General features: G+C 46.4%; 1 protein-coding gene across 2 annotated transcripts in view; it reads right to left on the reverse strand.

Annotated features, from left to right (window-relative positions):
• OSBPL10 (oxysterol binding protein like 10) overlaps positions 1 to 19686 on the reverse strand; it is a 249856-nt gene that overhangs the window by 39281 nt on the left and 190889 nt on the right. For both annotated transcript variants that reach the window (XM_036267081.1, XM_036267080.1), the window contains one exon: positions 14921 to 15075. In XM_036267081.1, the coding sequence (XP_036122974.1) occupies positions 14921 to 15075 (155 nt within the window). The remainder of the gene's footprint in view (positions 1 to 14920; positions 15076 to 19686) is intronic.

Raw genomic sequence — 19686 nt, forward strand, 5'->3', positions numbered from 1 at the left:
ATAACAAGCATTTTCTCTGCTGTTTAATTTGCATTATGTCCATTTTTCTAGCCACTGTGACAGAGGATATTAAAAGAAGGTTTCCCTGTACTTTTATTCGAATGTGAATTGATGCTCAGTGTTCTAAGAGGATAATTGCAGCAATTCATTTTTTTTCCATATTATTCCACTGCCATAAAAATCGAATGAGGCTTACTCTGTCTTCTGCTCTAAAAGCTGTCACATCAGCAGACTGAGCCTCGCCTGCTCTGAGCTGCTTCGTCCAGAGCAAACCAAGGGGACCTCTGTGAGACAAACACCGCGTGGCGAGCTCTGGGGTGATCAGAACTGGGATTATTACATTTAGCATCGGAAGAAGGGAGTGTAAATAGACTCAGGGAGTTCCTGTTTTTCTTTTTTTAGATCACTCTGATGCACAGAATTCCCATTTTCCAGCATAACAAAGCCCCGTGATGACTCTCCACGCTCAGTTTTCCGTCACTTGGGTGGGCTTTTTGACAAATGCTGTTCTGCTCGTGAACAGCAAGTCTTTATCCCATTCATAGAGCAAAGCCTTGACACCTCTCATGAGTTTAAAAATAACCCATGCTATGTAATATTAGGTTTGAAATTAATACTTAACTGGATATTTTATTATGCCACCCATAATCCAGTGTCTTTAGAACTAAAACAAAACAACAACAACAACTTCTGGCATGAAGGGCTTCATTTTTGAGGAACACAAGTATTGGGTATTTTGTGGGTTTCTGTTGTCAACTTGATTTAAAAACTGCATAGAATGGCCTTAAAAACCCACACCATCACACCCTGGGTGGAGAGGGAAGGCCCAAACCAGACCAGCATAGACTGAGTCCCTACACAGTTAACACCTACTGCAGAGCAAGAACTCAGACCAGGAGGAAGAGGAGGGCAGCAAGAGCAAGCTCTGCACCCAGCCAAGGCTCTGAGGGAGAGGACTGCTGGATCCTTGCGAGCTGATGTTCCCGGAAGGATACGTGTCTGTACCACACAGTTCGTGTGTACGCCCACAGCAGCTGTACCTCCCTGCAAACAGCCAACACAAACACGGAGCAACGGAGGCTCACCCCAGGGCGGGGTCCTAGACAGCAAAAGACAAGCTTCTGGAGCCTCATTTGAAACCAATGCTACATTTTTAAAAAAGGATGTAAGGGGAATCTGATCCTCAAACCCATTTAAGCTGAAGGATCCTTCATGGGAAAAGATTTTACAGTGGTGACTGCAACTATAGTTGTAATTCTTACCTCTAAAAGTGCAACCGAGAAATGGACAAAATACTGCCCTACATCATGAAGCACTAATTGGCTTAATATAAAAATAATTCTTGCCTTGCCAATGTGGCTCAGTGAATTGAGCATTGTCCCTCGAATTGAGACGTTGTTTCAATTAACCATTCAGCGCACATGTCCGGGTTGCAGGCTCGATCCCCAGTAGGGGGCGTGAAGGAGGAAGCCGATTGATGTCTCTCTCACATCGATGTTTCTATCTCTCCCTTTCTCTCTCTCTAAACAAATCAATAAAAATGTATTTTAAAATAATAATAATAATACTTCTTACAAAATATTAATTTAAAAAGCCCAACTGAATAGGGAAATATACAAAGGCTAGGAACAAGACATCAAAAACAAGAGAAATACAAGTGGCAATAAATATATGAAACCTATTCTTAATTTCATCCACAATTTTAAAATTAGAAATTAAAACGAGATGCTGTTTTTCTCCTTAAAAAACACTAGTAAGAAAATAGGAGCGTGATATTCATTCCTACTGGCAAAGCCCAGGAAACAGCAGCCCCCTCACACGACTGAGGAGCATAAATCTGGCTCCATCTCGGAGGCAATACTTAGCAACATTTTAAATTCCCACATTTGTCAACTGAACTCCACTTAAATTCCACTGGCAGGCAGTTTCCCTATATAAGATATATTTGCAAAATATGTTTAGAGCACCATCTGTAAAGGAAAAACTGGACAACCTGGTTAAATGAGTTAAGGTATATGATTCCACGAACTACCATACATTCACAGAGTTGAATGCTTTCAAGAAAGGAATGCAAACAATTTCTACAAACTGACGTGGGAAGATACCTAAGGTACATCATTAAATTAAAAATTAAAAAGCTACATTCTATCTGTATACATTATCTCTAGTGTGATTCCATTACTGTAAAAACATTTAAAAAAAAATATATATATATATATATAGCCCGGCCGGTGTGGCTCAGTGGTTGAGCAATGACCCAGGCACTAAGAGGTCACTGGTTTGATTCCCAGTCAGGGCACATGCCCCGGCTGTAGGCCTGATCCCCAGTGCGGGGCATGCAGGAGGCGGCCAATCAATGTTCTTTCTCATTGATGTTTCTATTTCTTGCTCCCTTTCCCTTCCTCTCTCTCTAAAAAAATCAATAAAGAAAAAAAAAGAATATTAATATACATATATGTGTGTGTGTGTTTTCTGTGCAAATACACTCCCCAGAAGAAACACACTGCCCCTCACAGGAGGTAACATCAGAATGGAGAACTGAAATAGTGCACTTTTATTTCTGACTTCCTACAAACCCTATGCTATATTTTTTATGCAACGGTCATGTTGTTTCAGATCATTTTTAAAGTCCTTCTCCCACTGCCAAGTTACTAATTATATGAAATGTCAAAAATGACTTCGTGGTTTGACGTCTGGTTGACTTCTGAGGCCTTGGAGGCAGGGGAGGAGGAGAAGGGCTGAGGAGCAGACCGGGAGAAACAGGTGTGAGCCGTGTCACCGTGCACACAAAGCGAGGCCAGTACCTTGCCCCAGTGACGCATCCCGCCGAGCTGACTGCTTTCCTCAAAGGGAGCCACTGAATGATCTGCTCTATTTTTAAGCCAGAGGTCGACTCCAGTTTTATGTCCACGGTATATATAATGTATTTGGTGAATGCCAACCAACTCACCTGCTGTGGTAGGCTGAATAATGGCCTAAAGACGTCCAAGTCCTCATTCCCAGGATGGTGACTACGTTAGGGTATGTGGCAGTGGGGGATTCAGGTTGCTAATCTGCTGAGCTTCAAGTATGGAGATTATCCTAAATTATCTGGGTACACCCAATGTCACCACAAGGATCTTTAGAAGAGGATGCGGAAGAGGGCACCCAGAAGGAGCTACGACTGTGGAAGCAGGGTCAAAGAGATGCAATGTTTCTGAAGACAGAGGAAGGGCCACAGGCCAAGGAATGCAAGCCGTGTCTAGAAGCTAGAACACAGATTCTCTCCTAGTCTCCAGAAAGGAAAATAGCCCTGCCAACACCTTGACTTTAGTCCACCGAGACCTGTCCGACTTCTAACCTCCAGAACTATAGGATAATAAATTTGTGTTGCTTTAAGTAGTTAAATTTGTGGCTACTTGTTATAGCAGCAATAGGAAACTAATACTGCCTACCTATATTTCCTTTATTTCTCTACCTCCTGGACTTCCTCTGGTGGGCAAACCTGGGTTATGCTGTGAAAATCAGCCCACCTGGACATCCCACTTCATAGATGCCCCATGGCCTGGGCCCACACTGCCAGTTCAGCTGGCTGATTTTTAGGACTTCCTGAGAGAGAACCCAGAGAAGACACCAGCAGTAAAACTGCCTTGATGATTATTTAGCTACATTTGCAGAAGCCTAATTTGAGTAAGTTATTATGCAAGTTCTTTATAAATCATGCCCCATCATACAAATACACATACTTGTCAACGTTTATACTCAGACTACTCTTTTGGAAGACTAACAAAAAAGAAATGAATCTCACATCAGGAATCCAGAATAACACAAAAGCCAATGCTCTTCAATGCTCTCCAATGCTCTTTGGGGTTTCTCAACATACCTCCATCCTACCAATAGGGACAAGACAGGTCGGTCAAAGAACAACTAGAATAAAGACTGACTGACTAGTCAGTACCTACTATGTGCTGGGCACTGAGCTGAACACTGAAAATAGATGATCTCATCTAACTCTCATAACATTTCCAACAGGAACTTACTATGATCATTACTACTGATAGCTCATACCCCACAGTCTCACACCCAGGGAGTGCAATAGCTTGGGTTCACACTGTTTTGTCAGCCTCCAGAGTGGGAATGCTACATAGGCACAGTGCTAATGCCCTCCCCACCAAGGGACAACTTAACCTGACCTCTACACCAAAGTGCTCAAGAGAAGAAAGAGAGTATTAGCTTCATTCCTGTGACCCCAGAAATGCACTCATTTAATTGTACCTCTCCAAAATACCCCTGCCACTTTGAAAAACTCTTACTCATCTCAACCGCCAAATTATCTAAAACATGATTTCTCATTGACTTTGTTATTATTTTGTATCTTATCTTCTACCCATTGCGTCTTTAAGGAATCGGGTTCTAAAACCATATTTAAAAAAAAAAAATAGCTTGCTTTTGTAAGGAGGGCTTTCTGGTAAGACTCAGGAAGTAACCTGAAATGTCCCTCACGTCTGTAGGCACGAGGAGTCTCTACTCACGCGGTTAAGAACCACTGATCTCATACAGCAATATCAGAACTAGGCAGGTATTTTCTCATTGTGGGCATTTCTATATAAAATCCCATTCCAAATCAAGTTTTTAGTTCTAAAATTGTATCCTAATGGAATTTTTAAAAGGCATGTAAACATAAGCAGAGTCCTTTCTCTAGCTTCCGTTTCTTCCCTTAACTCAGTACATCAATTTGGTGTCTGTTTACTATGCAAAAACTTCACAATCCCCAAGAGAAGCAATCTCTCCCTGAACTACATAATATACGTGTTCCTTTTTAAGCCAGAACTACGAGTTGGCCCTGCATTTTAGTTTAGGAGACACTGAAAAGAAGATACTTGAACTCTGAAACACATTTTCCCAATAGCATCATTCATGGTGTAGGTCCGTTTCCAGAGTAACCCACAGAGATCTTCTGAACTCATAATGGGAGTTCAATACCACACATTCACAGGAAGGAGCTGAGATGTGATATTCTTGCAATATTCATTTTAAAATAATTACAAAAAAAGTTATATACATTTCTTATTCTTTTTAAAGGAAGAAAATTCTAATGAAATCAAGTCGAATGTGAATAAAGATTTGGGGCACTCTGAAGAACACGTTGATGGTTTTAAGGGTTGATACCCTATTCTCCGTTATGTTTAATTTCATTTCCAAAAACGTTACAATTTTCTTTTCCTCCCTGTGACTGTACTTCCACCACTCATCTTACACTAATTCATGATGAGGTCATTTGTGGGGATTATCGTAGCCAATAAGGAGAGCCACATGTGACCTAAGGAAAACCCAGTGTGCCCTTAGCTGGCTGTGAACCATGAATGACAGAGATAAAAGATGGTAGTGACAGGGCGTCACATGACACCTGGCTGCACCTGTCACCTCACTGAGCCCACCCACTTCACTTGGCCCCTCTGCTCTGAATCTATCTGCAGGGGCAAGGACAGCTAGGATCCTGGGGTGACGGGGAACAGGATGGACGGCCACACAGCTGCCGGTCATGTATATCCAAGAGTCAAAGAAGCGGCTGTCTGAGTCCTGTAGGCACAGGGTCTGAAAGTCACTAACAGGACCTGGACGACTCTGCAGCTCTCTGTCGTCCCCTGGCTCTGTTTCATTCCCATACACACAGTCTACAAGCTGCCTAGTTGTCACACCGATCATCATTACCAAAAACTTTTACATTTACAATTATGATTTAGTACACACAGCAAGCCCTTGCCCTCCTCAGAACGTAATCCATCTACAACTCTATTCACATTGCAGAAGGGATACCAGAACTCATTGATTATTTCAGGCAGGGCCCCAAGTACTGTACATGTGCGAAAGATTTTCCTCTTTTCTTCTATAACATCCTCTCCCCAAGACCATAAATCTCTGAGCGCTGACTTTCCATCTTAGGAACGGGAACGTCACCAAGGCAGCATATAAATCACCTTGAGAATAGTTATTCATCATGAGCAAATAAAAATATAAGCCAGGCAGATGGTGAAAGGCTCATTTATACTGGTATAATTTCACAGGACTAGGCAGGCAAGGGGGGAAGCGGAGGGAGTTGTAAAATGTGGGGCCACATTTACAGGATGAGAATAAACACCCCAAACAACAGAAGACTAAAAATCATCATACCACATCGCTCCAATCCCTCCGACGCTTCGCCTCGGGCTCAGAGCTGACCTTCCCTTGGTGGTAACAGGAGTGACAGGGAGGCAAAGGGACCAGGAGGACGAGGGCAAGCCCATACTAAATACTGCAGTGTGTTAAACCCTTTCCATTCACCAGTTTCAAAGCGCTTAATCCTTTGGGTACTGCTGCAGGACGGAAGAGATTATACCACTTGGTGCTGATTTTTTTCATAAGGCCCAGCTCAGAAATGGCAAATCCAAGGTGGCTACCTCCCAACACTCTGGAGGGTGTTTATGTCACAAAGCCACACTGGCCTGGGGGGAGGGGAGAGAAGGGAAGCAACATGGTGACCCCTCCTAAGGCGACCCCCAAAGTCTTGCTTATGCCAATGTTGAAACCCATTGAGAGCCCCCAGGCACCCTTCCTGAGAAAATACGCTTTGGGACCTTCCACTCTATTCCACCTCCCTCCTCCAAAAGCAACACCCAGCCAAGAAAATAAAACCTTATATTACCTACATGAAGGAAGAGAGGAAGAGAAAGGGGGAAGGGATCTTTGAAAAAGTAGCATATAGAGAAATGAATCCCCCAAGCTGCACAGGAAATGATGCTGGTGTGCCTTGTAGTGACAGAGCTCACCTGTGCTCACACGCACACTCGGTTCCAGAAGCCCTTGAAAGACGCGCACCGGGCTTAGGTGTGCGATGGTTATGTCTGTTGATTTGTTATCAAAAGAAAGGAGGGCAGTCTGGCCGGTGTGGCTCAGTGGTTGAGCCTTGACCCATGCACCAAGAGGTCACCGGATGGACTCCTGGTCAGGGCACGTGCCCAGGCTGTAACCCCGATCCCCAGTGGGGGGCATGCAGGAGGCAGCCAACTGATGTTCTCTCTCGTCGATGTTTCGATCTCTCTCCCTCTCCCTTCCTCTCTCTGTAAAATCAATAAAGAAAAAAAAAATTTTTTAAAGGAAGGAGGGCAGAAAAACGATGTTTTGCAGACAGAAAGGGGCTCTAGTCATGGAAGACACAAGTACGGCCTATTAGAGCGCCGCAGAAACACGTCTCAAGGTCCAGGTCATCTCGGAGGCTCATCTAAATTGCTACCGGCCTCGGGTAGACCTGCAGCACACACACCACGCCCTGCGTGGTCTCGGCGTACAAACGTGGAAACAGCACTCGGCTGAAAACCATTTATTTCTCCTGCTTCTAATCTCAAGATATAAAACGTAATTACAGTGAGTCCTCTTTTAGCATCATTGACAGGTTCTGTGACTGTAACAGAAAGTACACATAACAAAACCAGTTTTACCATAGGCTTCCTGATAGAAACACGAGTTTAAGTCCCATGGCCTCTCATCAGCATCGTAACAACAAAACCACGTTAAACGGGATGAGGTTATTTTAAGAACTACTGTGAAATACGCATGGAGGTAGTAAGCTGAGTGTCAGTGAGCTTGGGTTGCCATAACAAAACACCATAACCTAGGTGGGTGTCCACAACAGGAATATCTTTTCTCACAGTTCTAGAGGCTGGAAGTTCAAGATCAGGGTGCCAGCATGGTGTGGGTTCTAGTGGGGACCTTCCTCCTGGCTGGAGATGCTACCTTCTCGCTGTGTCCTCCTCACAGGGCAGAGAAAGAATGAGCGCTCTTTCTCTCTCTCTCTCTCTCTCTCTCCCCCTCTCTCCCTCTCTCCTTATAAGACTATATAGTTCTATTGGATTAGGGTCCTATTCTTATGCCCTCATTGAACTTTAATCGCCTCATAAAACCCTACCTCCCAGATAGAGTCACACCAAAGGTTAGGGCTCCAACTTATGAATTGTTTCTGAGTCTGACTACTTTAGATGACCTCATATAAGTGGACTCATGCAGAATTTGTCCTTCTGTGACCGGCTTATTTCACTTAGCACCATCTTCTCAAGCTTCACCCACAGTGCAGCATATGACAAAACTTCCTTCTCTGAAAAGGCTGGATAGTAAATGAGCCGTGGTACGTGTACACCACCGTTCCTCTAGACATCCGTCCACTGATGACCGTGTAGATGGTTTTCGCCTCTCAGCAATTAGGAATAACACTACAATGAACACTGCAGTACAAATATCTCTTTGAGATCCTAATTTTCTTTTGGATAAATGTACAAAAGTAGGACTCCTGGGTTCTATGGGAGTTCCAGTTTTACTCTCTCTGAGGACTCTCCTACTGTCTTCCGGAAGCCTGCGTCTTGGAGGCCATCAAAAGTTGCTAGACCAAACCTGGGCCCACTTACTGGCAGAATTCCTCCTGTGTGAGAAAATCAATTTCCTTGAGCTACTAATTGTTGGGTTCGCTCCTATTTGCAGCTGAGAGAACCCTGCCGGGTAGAGGAGATGGTATAACACAGGAACGGCCTGGCTTGGGGGAAGAAAGTCCAGACATCGGTCTTGCCTCTGATACCGACAGTTTTCACAGGGCGGCCGTGCCATCTGGGGAGCGGCCATTTGACCCCTAAAGACTATTCTAATTCTAAGATCTAGTGATTCGCAAGCTATGATTCAAAGAGATAAAAAGTCTGTTCCCTGGGGTCTGAGAAGGAAATGCAATCAACCCACCTGGTGACTGGGTAGGGAGTGGGGTGGGAAGGGGTCACCACGACCAGACTCCAACTTGCTTGGAACAAGTTCTCAATGGGATCAGCATCTCCCACATCGGGACCGTGTGGAATTAAACTTTGTGGGGCTATCACAGAATCCAATAAAGTGATTTCCAACCATTATAAGTCAGTGTCGGCCATCTCACTCCTTGGTCAAACAGCTGACAACAAATAAATGTGTGTCAGATCTTTTGAACAAACCTTTAAGACTGACCACTTGTGTCCAAAGAATTATCCAAAGGATCAAAACAGTTTATTACCTTATTTTCAAAAATCTATCACCATGCCAGATACGCTTAATCGACCTTCACCTACACAGCTAGGTATCGTGGAGATGAGCACGGAGAGGTGGCGGGGGACCACACCGGCTAGGCTTCAGCTTGCATGCTGCGGGGTGTCACCACCACGGTGCTGTTGTTAAGTAGTTCAAAAGTTCAGTGTTCAAGTGACAATTCAATCAAGGACATGAAAATTCTTCCTGGGGCAAAATTCAGCTAATTCTTTCATATCTGTCTCCTCCTTTTATTCACGAAACAATTTTCCTTCCTTGGGGAAGGGAGGGATTATGACATGCTTACTTGGAAATTCAAGTCTGCATTTTTCTAACCAAACCCCATTTGGCTCATGTATAGGCTGATCTTTCTAAACCTGCTTAATTTGGGGGGGCGGCGGGTGCAGCTGTGTGTGGTCTCTCGACAGCATTGCCGCCACTGCCACGCAGACAATTAACCAGGCGAAGCTTCTAATGAAACAAGCAACCCAGGGGTTGGGAGGAGCCCAGAGCAAGCTCTAAGCACAGGCTGTGCTCGGGGTCACAGTGGAGGGGCGAACAGTACGGATGCTCCGCCCCCCCTGCGGGCCAGGGGTAAGGCGTCTGGGCACCAAATAATTACTTCAAAGGATTAACACAACGTTATTTTTAAATGCTCCCCTTTTTCTGTTTCATTGCTGAGGGATTTGAGGCCGCTTTTAAAGTCCAACCAATGTCCTCCCACCAGTGAGTGGACAAACCAACCCTGGACCCAGCGGGCCCTCAGCAATAAGGAGGCAGGGGCCCGTGGTCAACACAAACCACGAGGAGGCCCCAAGGGTGAGGCGAAATGAAACGAGCCGGACTCACAAGGCTGCGTCCCGGGCGAGTCCATGTACAGGACATTCTGAGAAAGGTAAAATTGATAGAAAACATGAGCGGAGTCCGGGGGAGGCGGAGGAGTTGACGACACAGGCACACGGGGAGATTTTGGAAAGGGCTAGAACTGTCCTAGGCTTTGATTTGTTAAAAGTGATAAAAATGTATTTTAAAAGGGCAAATTTCATGATTTCTGAATTACACCTCAATGAACCTGAACTTTAAGAAAAATGGAGGGTCCTGGCCGGTTTGGCTCAGCGGTTGGAGCGTTGGCCTGCGGACCAGAGAGACCCGGGTTCGGTTCCCGCTAGGGGCACGTACCAAAAAAAATAAATAAATAAAATAAAATAAAACATTGTATTTAAAAAAAAAGAGCCCTGGCCGGTTTGGTTCAGCGGTTAGAGCGTCGGCCTGTGGTCCAGAGAGACCCGGGTTTGGTTCCCGCTAAGGGCACGTACCTCGATTGCAGTTTATCCCCGGCCCTGGTTGGGTCGTGCAGGAGGCAGCCACCCGATCTGTCCCTTTCACGTCGATGTTTCTCTCTCCTTTCCTCTCTGTCCCTCCCACTCTATCTGAACAAAAAGTGGAAAAATGTCCTTGGATGAGGATTAAAAAAAAAAAAAAAAAATGAAAAATGAAGGTTTTTGTCCCTCTGAGACACCCTCCAGAGAGGTGTGTCCGCAGGGCGGCTGGATTCTCTCCACGTGGCCTCGGCCTTGCTATTCCAACAACCCGGCCATCACCACCCAGCCCAGGGAACAGAACCACTCCAGGTATTGCAGCATGAAAGGGATCTGATTTGGGAATCACTAAAAGATCTGGAGGAGAAGTCCCCTCAGACATTCTCATTCAAGGACACACCACCGTAGGAGCCATGAGCCAAATGCTGGGAAGCAGCGGCCCCCACAACAGCTTCTGCCAACGCAAGTGGGACTAAGGTCCTAGGACACTGAGTCTGGCCACTGCCACTGCCTCTGAACACCCCCTTCCCCGTGACCTTGTCTGCCAGCAGCACCCCAGAAGGAGCTGGGTGTGTCTCCGTCTCAGGCTTCCAAATCTCACACAAAGTGCACTTGGAAGCCAGGCTGCAAGCAAGTCTGGAGCATGGAGCCATTAGGTTCCCAATCAGGAGGGCGGAATGAGGTCCCAACTCCTAATCTCAGAGTCTCCCCAATCCCAGCTCTTCCCGTCCGGAAACAAGGCATTCTTCCACAAAGAAAGCAAACCAAAACCTTTTTTGTTTAAACTCAAAATGTCAAACGGTGTAAAGAGAGTTGAGAAATTACACGACAAACGGGTAAAGCCAAGATGCTGACTCATTTCATTAAGGAGAATGTTTCACTTTCGCATCGAGCTCGTTCAGCTCCAGCAGGACAGAAAGGCAAGGTCCCTGCATCCACACAGAGCCAGCCACGGTTCTAGCTCCCGCTTTCAGTACACGCTGGTCTTTGAGTTTTATTCTGCTGGGAATTAAACCAACTAATCTTGAAAATGCATTAATTTTCCAGACACCTGCAAGTTATTTTATGGTAAGCCAGACCCAGAGGTGGGGAGTGTGACACTGTGATTTATAATAAGAAAAAATATGTATTTAGTCTTTGTCTGCTTTCCTGGCAGAGATGCCAAAAGCCCATGGAATTTCCTAAGATGAGAGAGAGAAGGTATCTTTTGTTCCGGAGGCAACTGCTGGTGATCGCCTAGGTAACCTCAGGGTGGGGAATGGCTGTCAACGCCAGCCAGGACTGTCAATCCCGCCCCTGACCGCCGGGGAGGGGAGAGGGGCTGGAGATGGAGTTCCGTCACTAAGGGCCTATGATTTAATGTAATGAAGCCTCCGACCCCCGCTCCTCCCAAAGTACAGAGAGCTTCTGGGTTGGTTGAAGAAGCTCTGGAGAGTGGCCCACGTGGAGGGGGCGGGGAGCTCCACACCCTTCCCCACACCCTGCCCCCTGCATCTCTTCCATCTTCTCCTGAATTATATCCTTTATAATAAACAGGTAAATCCTTCTCTGAAGTCTGCGAGCCAACCCAGCAAATGAGCAAACCCCAGGAAGGGGCGGTGGAAGCCTCTGAGGGCCGTCGGCTGGTCGGAAGCACGGGTGACGCTGAACCTGTGGCCGGTCCCTGAAGTGTGCGTGGGGCGGGCAGGCAGGCAGGGCTGGGCCCTGACTTGGGGACCGAATGCTGTCTCCAGGGAGGCGCTGTCAGAATGGAGTGAATTGTAGGACTCCCAGGCTGTGTCCAATGAGAACTGGACTGAGTTTATTGCTGGTGGTGTCACACACTCACACACACACACACACACACACACACACACCCGCAGAGAGGAGGTATCTTTCATCTCCAAGTCAGTGGTTCTCAACCTTCCCAATGCCGCGACCCTTTAATACATTTCCACATGTTGTAGTGACCCCCAACCATAACATTATTTTCGTTGCTACTTCGTAACTGTAATTTTGCTACTGTTACGTCCTAGGCAACCCCTGTGAAAGGGTCGTTCAACCCCCAAAGGGGTCACAACCCACGGATTGAGAACAGCTGCTCTAAGTATTGTTCCTAAAGACCTAACATGATCAAAATAATAAACCAAACAAAAAAAATTAGCTAAAGTATCACAATAACTACAATCGTAGTCTCCCAATGATCACTCAAATAATAACTATACGCTCTATGTCAAAGGGTTAAGGAACCTTCTCAAAAAGAAGTTTCAGCTTTTTGGAGTTTCACCTCCTTCTTAGGTTATTTCTCAAAAAGGTACAAAACAAAGGCAATGGAAATACTTTTCTTTTTCTGACAGGGAAACTACTGCGTGGATATTGCTAGGTGTTTTAACTCTTAAGGGAAAAAAAAAAAGTAACAAAGCACAATCCCCTAAGATAAAAACAGCATCCAGGCAACACTAGCTGGATTGCGAGAATCGTCTCCCAGAGTTGTCACTGAAAAAAATGAGGGGAGTCTGCAAAAGAACTCGACATCTCTCTCCTCAGAAAACCATCACCACCCCATCACCCCCCCAGCAAGTCCTTACAAACAAGGTCTTATTTTGCTTTTGCAACAAAGGTCAGGGCAAACATGACGACCTGAAATGAATGCTCGTTTCTAACCTAAGGGGCAAATGCTCTCCCTCGTTCTTGTTCAGGGTATTTTTAAAGAAGTTAAAGTTGGGAGCCAGTGTTTTCCTTATGGACAAGTATACACTGTCTCCTGCCGATGCTACTGACGGGCAAAGCCACATGGCCACGATGTCATGTAAAAAGAACAGAACTGGCCTCTCAAACTTCAGGGTTGGAGGAAGCACCCCTCGGGGAAGAGCCATAACGCTAAGGAGGAGTCACAGAATAAGGAAGACCCCAGCCCTGGTTAGTTAGCTTATTAGATCACAGCCCCTGTTAGGTCTTGCTGCAGAGTGAGGATCTAAAACAATTATTACTTAAGATCTAATAACTTACTTCCCTATTCCAAATTTCCTCCAGAGTTTAAATATGTGCATTATGGTGTGAACCCCCAAAGGTTCTTAAACAAGAGAATAAAGGGAATTGTATTTTTCTTTTTTTTTTTTTTATCCTCACCCGAGGACATTTTTCCATTTTTTGTTCAGACAGAGTGGGAGGGAGGGGAAGAGAGAGAGAGAGAGAGAAACATCGACGTGAAAGGGACACATCAAGTGGTTGCCACCCACATGACCCAACCAGGGCCAGGGACAAACTGCAACCGAGGTACGTGCCCTTAGCGGGAACCAAACCCGGGTCTCTGTGGACCGCAGGCCGACGCTCTAACCACTGAGCCAAACCGGCCAGGGCGGGAATTGTATTTTTCAACAGCAGCAGCAAAGCACCCTATCCTCAAATGCCACCCCACCCAAGTATCCCAAAATAGTGATATTAACAGTGGGCCTCCTAAAATTGCCTCAGTTGCCAACTTACCTTCCAGTTTACCTACACATCAGCTGTGTTTTCCACCTGCAACTCACTGCACAGGTAGAGGCCAATGCCTTCAACATCCCACCTTCCCTATTCATTTCTTCCCCTGCAAAGGCACCGTATCGATAGTGATGAAATCTGCAGGCAGGTTGATCCCACTCTTTAAGAGCTAAGCTACCAAGACTTACAATCCTGTGAAGCCTGGAGAACAATTTCAACTGATAACCAAGACCGTCTGATTGAAGAAGCTGCCCTAGGCTTTCAACCTTACAGAATAGATTTTGTTACGTCCTACAATTTTCAGGCTAACGTGCTTTCAATGAAAATCAAGACTAACCTCTAACACACGGTGAAAGTGGGTCTCAGCCCAGGCCACGCAATCATGTCACGAGGACACGGGCATCACAAGGAGAAGAAAAGAACAAAATTCACTCCTGATGCAAAGTGAAACTGACGAAAGGAAATGCTGCACCTGGCTTCCCGCCAGCGGCCACTCAGATGCACTGTTAGGGGAGCCACGTGGGCAGACGACTGTCCATGAGGCCACCAGAGCCCGCTGGTCACTGAGACCGTCAGGGGCTGCCCCTCCCCGAGCAGGCAGGTGTTCCCTGCAGCCTGGACTGGGCTGCACCGCAACTCCTAGCAGGAGGCCCAGCCTCTGCCCCACCCCGGCCCGGGTCTGTCGCATGCGGGAGTCGAGCGTGAGAGGCAGGATCTTCAGCACGAACCGCACACAGAAGCCATTATTCAGGGGACTGACAGAATATATTGTAACTGCTCCCATCGTGTCAACAGGCATCATTTTCATAGGTGTGTATGACAATTTCTCCCGCGTGAAGTTAAAATGACTCCCATTTCGATGAAAATGAGAGAGTCCTCATTGGTAGGATCACAAGTCCGCCACGGCGGCTGCCAGACACGAGGGCGGACGTGCCGGGCGCGCACAGGGCTGGTTTTGTCTCTCCAGGCAGTGCTGCGCGTTATCGTTTGTCTCCCCTTCAAACGGAGAGATGAGCAAGTTACAAATATCATTACTACGTTTCTAAACAAGCGGAAACACAGGCCAGGAAGGGCTAGGAGAAGTGCTCGCTTACCTCTGGCTCTGGCTGGAAGGGCTGGTCGTCTTCAGCGGAGTTTGGTAAAATTGCCCAGGTTATGTTGGCACTGGCTGGTGGCAAAGAGCCAAATGTCCCATTTTTCAGCTGCTCTGTGGAATGTGACTTGGGCCCGGGCCATCCCAGGGTGTTTTCTGAAATAAAGACCTAGATTGATGCCAAGTAGTTTCCAAATTAAACATTTATAGCTCAAGAAATATTTGTACCTCGCTGTACACAGAGACTGACTTGAAACGGACCCGCCTTTGAATGGACCGTGGTGAACTGAAGCGGAGATCGTTTTGAATGAGTACCACGTGCAGATTCTATTTATAACCCAGCTTCGTGGACTGGCAGTCTCGGAATCACCACAGGCCCTTTCTCTCCTCGTCCGTGGGCACAAACAATTCACTTTTTACCAAAGCCATGTTTTCTTTTTTAATCCTCACCCGAGGATACGTTTACTGATTTGAGAGAGAGAGAGAGAGAGAGGAAGGGGAAGAGGGAGAAAGGGCGGGAGAGGGGGAGAAACACTGATGTGAGCCTCCTGTATGTGCCCCCACCGGGGATCAAACCCTCAGCCTGGGTATGTGCCCTGACCTGGAATCAAACCGACAATCTTTCGGTGTACAGGACAATGATCCAGCAAACTAAGCCGCCTGGCCAGGGCAAAAGCCATATTTTCTTAAAGGTGCTTCTCTTATGTTTTTTTTTTAACTCAAAAAAGTTGTTTAATGTTTACACTAAAAAAACAAAGATCGAATGTTATCAAAAGTGGGCTGCTCAAAATGTGACGGGGATGTCACCTGACATGAGGGCCACAGCGCAGAAAAGGTGGCCACCTCTGCCGTGTGATGCAGCCCGTGTGGAAGCCCCATCACCGGCCACAGAGGTGGTCGTCCCATTCTAGCGAGATACTTTTATAAACACCACGCTGGTCAACAAAAAGCATTTTTCTAATCCTCCCCCAATCCTTGAAAAAGAAAGACTTTCTAACTCTGATATTTTTTTAAGAGTCATATTATCATAGAATATTTGTACGTCCTTGCTACTGGAGACAGGACTGACCTTTACCCCTTTAATAGCAATGCCGCTATGAGAATGAGACCGGGGCTCCAGCTCAGCTGACCTGCTCTCTGAAGAGTCTTCTGAGTGTAAATGTAGGGGTGCGTGATGGTGACATGGTAGGCTGGGGGGGGGGGGGCTCGTGTGACCTGGAACTCAGCCATTCAGCAGCTCAGATGTTCTACCCATAAAGTAATCATATGCATCAGCCTTTTCATTCGAGTTACTCATAGAGAAATCTACAAGTATCCTGAACTGGTAACACCAGGAGGGAATCTGGCTGATGAACACAGTATTCCAGAGGCCATTGTGTGTTGGTGTGTTCAACATTATCCAAGCCAACATATATTTGTGCAAAGATCTTTTTTTTATCCTCACCCGAGGACATTTTTCCATTTTTTGTTCAGATAGAGCGGGAGGGGGAGAGAGAGAGAGAGAGAGAGAGAGAGAGAGAGAGAAACATCGATGTGAAAGGGACACATCGAGTGGCTGCCACTCGCACGACCAACCAGGGCCGGGGACAAACTGCAACCGAGGGACATGCCCTTAGCGGGAACCGAACCCGGGTCTCTCTGGACCGTAGGCTGACGCTCTAGCCACGGAGCCAAACCGGCCAGGGCTAGAGATCTTTTTTTAATGTTGAGTGTTACGTCATATAACTCTGTTGCTGCAAAGCCTCAAGCGGCTTCTCACTGCAACTGAAACGCAGTGGGAAGCACCTGCCTTGCGAGGCTGCCCAGCTCATTTCATTCTCTCCCCACTGCTCACCGTCCTCCAGCCCTGCTGATGCTTTTGTCCATTGCTCAGTGAGCCAAGTTCGCTCCGGCCAAGAGCCTTTGCGCGTGCTGTCCCTTCTGCTCGGTGTGCCATCCCTCCAGTCTTGTGTGGGGGAGAGCCGTGTCCCTGCATAAATCCAGGGGTTGCCCGAATGTCACCTGCTCAGCAAAGCCCCCTGCGAATTTGCTGGGCAGAGCAGCACCTATAGGCACTCCCTGTCATACCAGTCTGTGTGCCTACTGTCTTCACACTCTTAGCACAATCGGAGCTCACCCTGCTCATTTATCTGTCTAGCGTCTTTCTCTCCTCCCTAGACAGTCAGTTCCTTGAAGGCAGGGACATACGGCCCTTGTTCATGCCTGTATCCCTAGAACCTGCTGGTCTAGCAAAGGGTGCTAAATAAATATGTGTAGAATCGCCCGGCTGGAGTGGCTCAGTCGTTGAGCGTCGACCCCTGCACCAAGAGGTCCCCAGTTCTATTCCTGGTCAGGGCACATGCCCAGGTTGTGGGCCCGATCCCCAGTGGGGAGCATGCAGGAGGCGGCCAATCGATGTTCTCTCATCGATGTTTCTCTGTCTCCTTCAACCTTCCTCTCTCTAAAATATATAAAGAAAAAATTTTTATAGAAATATGTGCAGAATGAATGAATAACTATTAATATTTTTCAGAGGTAGTAAATTTCAAAAAAAAAAATATGTGCATTTACAAACTCCTAAAAGTTAAAACATAAAAAATGGCAAAAAGCAAGACAAAGTAGAATGTGGCCGCAAGGGGCTGGGGACGGCGGGGCCAGGCAGTCATTGTTTACTGGGTACAGAGTTTCAGTTCTGTGAGATGGAGAGAGTTCTGGCGACTGCTTACACAACTACGTGAATGTATATAATACTACTGAGCTGTGGTGGTTAAACATGGTCGACAGTAAATTTTTTGATATGTATATTTTACCATGATTCTTTTTTAATGGCAAAAAAGGCTTCCATACATCAGTCCTTGATGTCAGTTAAAATAGATGAAAACTCACACCACCAAAATCAAAGGGTGCAGGATGACCTAAGACCAGACTTGGGTTCAAGACAGCAGAATTTGCCATATGGAAGGTAAAAAGATACTTCTTACTGTCTTGCTGACCAACTCTTGCTGAAGTTGCATTCAGATCTTAAATACTGAGTAGCTGTCTCATAAATACAGGGGTACCACTTTGTTTAAACTTTGTTTCATTACACAAATCATACATGTCCTCTAGATTAATTACGAAAGCTTACAAAGCACGAGGAGAAAATGAGATCTGCTTGCCTAGGGAATCAGGACAGTGTTCCCTCCATTACTCCCACACCTCGACGCTGCCCCTCCCTACCCTCCATTCCACCACCATTCAGAGATGATAACCCGGGAGACACCAGAGCAAGATACAGAGGGTGGCCAGGCTGCGACACTCTGCATCCTGGAATAGACAAAAGACCAGGACAGGAGGATGAAGATAGCAATGCATGCTGGGGCATGTAGTATTCTGTATATTCTGTGGACACAGAGCCTCAAAGATCCAGTGAGTGAGGACAGGAGACAAGCCCATCCCAGATGACGGCAGCTGCTCTAATAAATAAGCACTGATTTGGGAGTCTGGAGAGACAGGTCTCATAGGAGGATGAAGGAGGAAAATTCTAACAAAGAGTGGATGAGACGGATTGTACAGAACAGCTGTGTCCCCAGAGGTCTTCTAGGAAGGCCGTATCTCTGAAATGTCGAACGTAAGGTGTCAGAGAAAACATCAGGACAGGTGCGCCCGCAGCACAATACAGGGTAAGGCAGCCTCTATGAAACAAGCACAGCAGGTCAGAAGAAGAAAACAGGCTGAGGTGGAAAAGGAGATGCATGCACTAGGGAATGCAGGGAAACGAAATCAGTATTAGTAGAAAAGGAACACTGAAACTACAAAAAAGCAGACTCGACACTGTAGAACGTGAGGTAAGGAGCATTGTGAAGACAAGAAGTGCTCCCTGGCCAGTTTGGCTCAGTGATTGGAGCGTCATGGGTTCGATTCCAGAAAAGGGCACGTACCTGGGTTGCAGGTTCAATTCCCGGCCCCTGTCGGGGTCATGTGAGAGGCAACCAATTGATGTGTCTCTCTCACATCAATGTTTCTCTCTCTCCCTCCCTCCTTCCCACTTTATCTAAAAATCGATGGGAAAATATCCTCAGGTGAGAGGGGAAAAAAGATAAGGAAGGTCTACCACTGTGCAGTCACAAAGGCATAAAGACAGCAACCAGACAGGAGATAACAGAGACAGTGCGCAACAGAGACCTAAGAGACGCTGAAGGGTAGAGATCAGATCAGTGCAACGGAAACAAGAAGCAACAGGGAAGTACAGAAACAGCCCGAGCTGAAGAGCGGCTGCGGGTGCTGCTATAACAGGCCTGGTTCCAGCCAAAGCTTGGCAACATTTTCCTAGGCTTCTGGTGACTGAAGTCTCCAACACATGCAAACACAGACAGACAGAACAGTGTAATGAATGCCTAGCTCATGAAGTTTGGCAACATTTTTGAGTAACAGAAATCAAGAGAAAATCTTTCCAGTCGTTAAGGCAGAAAAAAATTAGACTTGTCTTAAAGGAGGGGGAAACAAACAAAGCTAGTCTTGAGTTTCGCTACAACACTAAATGCCAGAAGGCCAATAGATGAAGAGAAGACTGCAAACAAGTGTACAGATTGGGGGCCGTGGGGAGGGGCTTGTGGGTAACGCTGTCCTCGGCGGAAGGATCTTTCCTCTGCTAAAACAGAGACCACGTTTCTTGAGTTCTTGCTGGGTGCCAAGGACTACTGCACACAATTCACGTGTGTTAACACATCTAATCCTCATGACAACCCATGAGGTGGGGCCTACTATTATGCCCAATTGACAGATAAAGGAACAGAGGCACACAGAGCC

The sequence above is a fragment of the Molossus molossus genome, unplaced genomic scaffold (assembly GCF_014108415.1).
Source record: "Molossus molossus isolate mMolMol1 unplaced genomic scaffold, mMolMol1.p scaffold_m16_p_18, whole genome shotgun sequence".
NCBI lineage: Eukaryota > Metazoa > Chordata > Mammalia > Chiroptera > Molossidae > Molossus > Molossus molossus.